Source organism: Sinocyclocheilus grahami, unplaced genomic scaffold (genome assembly GCF_001515645.1).
Source record: "Sinocyclocheilus grahami isolate Dianchi unplaced genomic scaffold, SAMN03320097.WGS_v1.1 scaffold265.1, whole genome shotgun sequence".
NCBI classification, from domain to species: Eukaryota; Metazoa; Chordata; class Actinopteri; order Cypriniformes; family Cyprinidae; genus Sinocyclocheilus; species Sinocyclocheilus grahami.
This window is the reverse complement of record NW_015505444.1, coordinates 556,017-563,203: the sequence shown is the minus strand read 5'-3', so window position 1 is coordinate 563,203 and position 7,187 is coordinate 556,017. Positions and strand designations below refer to the sequence as shown.

General features: G+C 37.0%; 1 protein-coding gene across 1 annotated transcript in view; it reads right to left on the bottom strand.

The window, feature by feature from the left end:
• LOC107599395 (uncharacterized) overlaps positions 1–7,187 on the bottom strand; it is a 76,713-nt gene that overhangs the window by 30,620 nt on the left and 38,906 nt on the right. Inside the window, exons 5-6 of the mRNA XM_016290974.1 lie at positions 5,863–5,898; positions 1,957–2,115 (exon numbers count right to left, since the gene is read on the bottom strand). Of these exons, the coding sequence (XP_016146460.1) occupies positions 1,957–2,115; positions 5,863–5,898 (195 nt within the window). The remainder of the gene's footprint in view (positions 1–1,956; positions 2,116–5,862; positions 5,899–7,187) is intronic.

Genomic DNA, 7,187 nt, shown 5'->3' with positions numbered 1-7,187 from the left:
AACTTTTTTCCATCTCCCGACTGCATCTCTGGAGCTGAGCCACAGTGATCTTTGGGTTCTTCTTTACCTCTCTCACCAAGGCTCTTCTCCCCCGATAGCTCAGTTTGGCCGGACGGCCAGCTCTGGGAAGGGTTCTGGTCATCCCAAACGTCTTCCCTTTAAGGATTATGGAGGCCACTGTGCTCTTAGGAACCTTAAGTGCAGCAGAAATTTTTTTGTAACCTTGGCCACATATGTGCTTTGCCACAATTCTGTCTCTGAGCTCTTCAGGCAGTTCCTTTGACCTCATGATTCTCATTTGCTCTGACATGCACTGTGAGCTGTAAGGTCTTATATAGACAGGTGTGTGGCTTTCCTAATCAAGTCCAATCAGTATAATCAAACACAGCTGGACTCAAATGAAGGTGTAGAACCATCTCAAGGATGATCAGAAGAAATGGACAGCACCTGAGTTAAATATATGAGTGTCACAGCAAAGGGTCTGAATACTTAGGACCATGTGATATTTCAGTTTTTCTTTTTTAATAAATCTGCAAAAATGTCAACAATTCTGTGTTTTTCTGTCAATATGGGGTGCTGTGTGTACATTAATGAGGAAAAATATATATATAAGTATATATATATTACATTTATTTCTTAAATATATACAGTACGTATGTGTGTGTATTTATATATACATATAAATATACAGAGTACACACACATATATTATGGAAACACAAACTTTTATTTGGGATGCGATTAATCGCTACTGTCAATATGGGGTGCTGTGTGTACATTAATGAGGAAAAATATATATATAAGTATATATATATTACATTTATTTCTTAAATATATACAGTACGTATGTGTGTGTATTTATATATACATATAAATATACAGAGTACACACACATATATTATGGAAACACAAACTTTTATTTGGGATGCGATTAATCGCTATTAATCGATTTGACGGCACTAATTTTATATTATTTTGTTTAAATTTATGTAATATTTTTTTGTCATTTTTTGTTTTATTTAACGCATCATTATTATTCTTATCTTTCAGTCACATTATCCTTTACCTATTTGTTGTCTTTGCATTTTATAGAACCAACTGTGTAATTGAAATAGCTAAAGTGCAACTATTGTAGCTGTTTTAATGGCTTCATTTATTTCTGTGCTGTATTCATGTGATTCTTAATTTGAATGTAGTTTCAAACTAAAGTGACTGCCCTTCTGAGTGATCTGCTATGTGGTTGCAAATGTGTATGTAGTACCTAAATACATTTAAAGTGGAATATGACATTAAACAGACAAACCAAACAACAATTAATCTCAAACGACAGATCGGTGTTGTTTGAGGTATAAAGACACTCCTGCGTGTAATCAACGACCATGCTTAATTTCATCAACACACGCACGCAGTATCCTGCTGGGAATCTCAAAGATCTCCACCTTTATTAAATCCATCCGATGAGCTGCTTTGTCTTGCGTCTCAGCTGAGTGCTTTATTCCCCCCTCCGTTTTTTCATGCCAGCTTGACGTTTTCTGATCTGAGCTCAAGCTGGAGTTCTCGTTCACTCGTTAAACGTCATGCAGTATTCATTCCTCGGGTGCGTATGCGCGCTTCGATCAATGAGCATGTGTGTGTGTATGCGGTGATTCTTTGTTTATATATATACTATCAGGCTGCCCCAATCCGCTTTGCGCTGAAAGATGCAAAGTCACTCTATATTTTGACAGGGGAAAACACTGTCTAATTGAGCATTGATTTCCCACTGCGCACACTGCTTTGGAGCCGTTACCCACAATCCTCTAGGGGTACGTTTGAGTAGATGACTTACTGGCAGCAGAGTCGCTGAGCTCTTGGCTTGGCTACAGTGCTTTGACTGCCAAAACAAGTGTTTGAAAGATGCTTCTATAGCATACTAACAACACTAGCACACACACACAAACTAGTGCCTGCAACTTACCTTTGTTTTCTATATGTGCATGAACAGGCCCCTCCTCCAGGGGTGTGTCCTCACTGAGAATGTAAGAAGGGGGTGTGGTATGGGGCGGGGCTTCCATGGTGGTATAAAGTGCCTTAGGCTCTATTTCAACTGGTGGGACGTGGTGTACAGGAGGGGCATCTAATGAGATTTGCAGGGTGAGTGTAATAGGAACGGGTTAGAGAAACCAGAGTCAGCATGGAATACACGCACACACACAAAGTGCTGAGCTTAACAAAACTGCTTGCATTTTAAATCTTGTAGTTTGGTCCTTGCACTTGCTTTCTAGGCACATGGGGGGCACTAGTATCAACTGGAATCCCATTCTGCACTGCAGAGGCAGTTATGAATTAATTCCATGTTCAATCTGTGTATTAAAATATTCAGAATGGGATACTAGCATACTGCTTAGTGTTCTGCAAAATTCAAAATAATCAGCTCCCTGCCTGACCCGGAGATCAGCTGAATGGATTCGAAAACGGTAAAACTCGACTGTTTAACTCTAGGGGAGTTGGAAAATGAGCCTATTTTCAAAAATAGTGGTTCCATTAACATATAAAGACACAAAATCACAATGCATGTGTATGTTAGTCACGAGGAAAAATCATGAATGTGGGTGTTTTGTAAATATCATATTAATCATTCACTTAAAATGAATATCTGTCTGAATGATGATCATTTTCCTGAATGAAAGCGAATTTATCATTCACTGACTGCTGTGATGTCATTTCCTGTAGTGTTTGTGTGTACTTGTTTGTTCTACTTCTTGTGGCTATTTGCCCAACTGACCAACCAGCAGCCAGAGGATCAGACTCGCCGCTCTGACCTTGTAATCCCTGTCTGAACATACACACTGACCGTATAATCCCTGCGTGTGTATGTGTGCAGAAGGACATTCATCCCGCACACATTAATAGGAACACACACACACACGCACACACTGGCCTACATATCATCTCTGTCTCTTCTTGCACGTTTGAGCATGTGTGTTTGTGTAAGTGTGGGAGACCCTTGGACCCTTAGACTACAGGGGAGAGAAAACATGGACATGATCTATGAGTTTGATTTCTCTATGCTACACACACACACACACACACACAACCCAAAAAGAGCCATGTGTTGTTGCCTTAAAGGAATAGTTCACAAAAAAAATGAAAATTTGCTGTAAATAATTCACCCACAGGCTATCCCAGATCATGAGTTTGTTTCTTCAAGGGAACAGATTTGGAGAAATGTAGCATCACATCAGTTGCTTAGCAATGGATCCTTTGCAGTGAATGGGTGCCGTCAGAATGAGAGTCCAAACAGCTGATAAAAACATCACAATAATCCACAAGTAATCCACACCACTCCAGTCCATCAGTTAATGTCTTGTGAAGCCAAAAGCTGCGTGTTTATAAGAAACAAATCCATCAAATATGACGTTTTGTGATACAAGTCCATAATCCATAATGACGCTTCCTCCAGTGAAAAAGTCCATCCCCTGTTGTCTCTCACATCAAAATCCACCAGCATACAGTATTTGTTTTGGACTCTTTTAGCTTGTAAACAGTGCTTGATCTGTGCAGATTTCTCTCCTGATTCAGACAAGACAACGTTTTCACTGGAGAAAGCAGTGTTATGGGTAGAGGACTCGGTTTAAAGCTAAATACATCTTAATGATGGATTTGTTTCTTACAAACATGCAGCTTTTCATTTCACAAGACATTAACTGATGGACTGGAGTGGTGTTGATTATTGTGATGTTTTTATCAGCTGTTTGGACTCTCATTCTGACGGCACCCATTCACTGCAGAGCATCCATTGATGAGCTAGTGATGTAATGCTACATTTCTCCAAATCTGTCCTGATGAAAAATCTTGGATGCCCTGAGGATGACACAATTTCCTTTTGATATGGAATCATGCTAATTTTCCTGAATGCATCAGCATTATGTCGCTGGAAGGCAGTTTGAAGCTTTACGATGTTACACAAACACTCTTAAAGTCCTGACATCACGGCGTCCCGGGCTTCACTTCCACTAAGTGCATTTCCACGGGAACACAGGCAGTTTTAAAATGAGACTATGACTACGGCGACAGGACGGGCAGAGATCTACTCAGCATTTCTTGAAACATGCTCCGTCACAACGCATAAAGTCAAGCGTGTTTGAGAAAACTTTCTGGCAGAGTTAAACCGCATGTGTTTTGTAAACCGTTTTGCAGTTATAAGTGTTTTGCAATCTTTCAAATGTGTTTAAAATACTTTAACACGCATTCCAAACACGTCCTCTATCTAACTCCACCTTCACGTAGCGACACCCAGGGTCCAAAATTCACACTCAGCAAATGCAACTGTAGTGAGTAATTGGTCAGTTAATTGCTATTTTTAAGGCTTATGTCTTGTATTTTTTGCCAGGTGTGGTAAAAGCTGAATTTTGGATTAGCTTGAGAGCTTTGGTTGTGTGATGAGTCACGGTTGAAGAAACAGTCCATCTTTTTGGTTGTCAGGGGCGCTGGCATGGTGGTCATTGCCATGGAAACAGCAACTGGCACGGGATGGGTTGCTTCAGCTGATAAAGGTATAGTTGATTGACCTCTTTTTGAGAAAAAAATGATGATTCTCTAATCTAAAAGACAGCTGAAACTACAAGTAGCAAAATGACACTTGACCACCGTCTTAATAAATAATTTACCATGGTAACCATAATTCCTGCAAGAAGGAGTTACTACTGTAAAATCACCTTTAATTAATATGGAAGGCTTTTTTTTTTTTCTTCTGTCATTTTCTGCCATTTTTTCCTCTCTCTAACTATATTAAATAAAAAACTTGTAAAATTAGAAATTAAATTTAAAAAACTAATTAAAATTAAAATATCACATTTAGTTATTTAATAAAATATAATAATTAAGCTATGATAATTATTAAAAAACAACAACTATATATACAGATACTTACGCACACAAATTTAAAACAAGTTGATGCTGAGTTATGAAAGCTAAGTCTCGGAGTAATGATAGTTATTAATATTTTAAATTAACTTTTATTTTATATTTGTAGTTTTTTATTTTTAAGTTATAGTAATTTTGTTATGTGCTTGTATTTTTAATTATTTGTTATTATTATATTTTAGTGTTTGTAATTTCAAATAATTTTTACATTAATCTTTAATTCATTTTTATTTCAATTTTAGTAATTTTAGTACATTGATTTAAACTTATTTTATTTCAGTTAAATTGTTAAATTTCTTATTTTATTTTGGTTAGTTGCCAAGGCAACATTTCTAATTTTCGTTTATATTTTTTAAGTTTATGTTTTCATACAATATTTCTGTTTTTATTTCAATTAACAAAAATAATTTTTATTGGTTCTAGTTAACAATAACAACACCAAGTTACAAAAGTTGTAACAATAACTCCCATAACTATGGTGATCTGGTGATTTGGAACTATGGTTCCCATGGTGAATTTCTGTAGGTCTGTGTCTGAGATCGACCCACCAGCTGTACTGTACTGTTGTTTTCTGGGAAATCCCTTCTTAGATGTGGGCTGATATTGTGTGCTTGCCTGTGAGTTTTGTGCATGTGATGTTGTAGGCGTGTCTTGAGAGTGAATCTCAAATCTTTCTTATTCTGTTTGAAGCCTCAAGGAATCACGTCATCTTTCCTGCTTCTCTCTGTATCTGACTCTATCTTTCTTCCTACTGCTCTCTGATGTTGAGCTGAATTGCGGCTAGTTTCAGCGGTTTGACGATGATGAAAGCCACAGGACGGGCGGCCCATGAAAAATTAAGAAGACATAACGAGGGATGGAGCACAGAGACATTGAAGAAAGAGAGAGCGAGGGATGACTGACATATCAGAGAGGATCAAAGACTTGTCCTCTCGTTTGTTGAGGGTTCGGTACTTACTGGAACCAGAAGAAGAACCAGCCAATGCCTGAGAACCTGAAAGAGAGAGAGACAAAGTGTGTGTTAATAGCTTTGCTTTCTACATAGACAGCTGCCTTCTAAGGGAGCATCATAACTGAAATGGAACATCATGACTGATTTGGAACATTCTATTTCAGAGACATTACTAGACATAAATAACACCCAAGCTTAACATATTAATGTCATATCATAGTGCAAAAATACATTTTTAGTTTGGCTATTACAGTTTTGTTGTTGTTGTTGTTTCTTTTTACAATCATTAGGACACATTTCTTAATACTTAGGCCACTTTTTCAAAACACTTCACATAGTTCTCTCTAACATCTTTCAGCTTGGCATCGCCGTAAATTTCACATCCAAAATGCCCAAAAAATAAGAATGAACAATTTTAATTTCATGTTGACTTTAATAAGCATATATGAAATAAATGACGTAAATAAACAAACAGTGATTTTTCACTGCACTTGTTACAATGTCCTCAGATATTCTGGCCTTTTTGCCCAGAAAATTTGGCCAAAAGAAAGGCAGCATAATTAAGAAATAGTGCTGTACAAATTAAATGGATTATTTAATAAACACTGCAGCATTATATGAAAAATAAGAATTGTCTGATTTAATGAGCATATATTAAATAAATATATGGATATATTAAATAAATATGAAATACAGTATATGCATGTATGAAATATTGTAAATATTATACACTAAATCATTAAATATTAAAATATGAAATATTTCAAATCATAAAGATAATCAAAGAGCAATTTGAATCAGATTTTTCACTGCACTCGTTGTAATGCATTCTGGTATTCTGGCCTTTTTCGCCAAAAGGATTTGGTCAAATGAAGGCAGTAAAGTTAAGAAACTGTGAAATAACAAACACTGAGATTTATAATAAACTCTGCAATATTCCATGAATTGTAATTTCATGTTGACTTTAATAAGCATATATTAAATAAATATATGCATATATTATAAAGAAAATAATCCTGCTGCGCTAGCTGAAATGTTCTGGTATTTTTGGCCAAATGAAAGCAGCATAATTAGTCTTTAAATGCTGTCTAGGTAGGCAGCCCACTAGGTTTTGGAACAGATCTGTTTCCTGTTCAGACAGTGATTAGTGCAGATTTGGGCCGTTTTCTCCACAGAGGTGTGAGTGTTTCTCGAGGAGCGCTGTGAATCTGTTTGGGAACATTTTGTGGGCAGTATGGCGGTGTGCGTCTGCGCTCCTCTCCTCTCTGTTCTCTGGGAATTGGGCCGTCTTGATCTTACTGTGAGCTGACAGGTCTGTGAAGTCTAAAAGG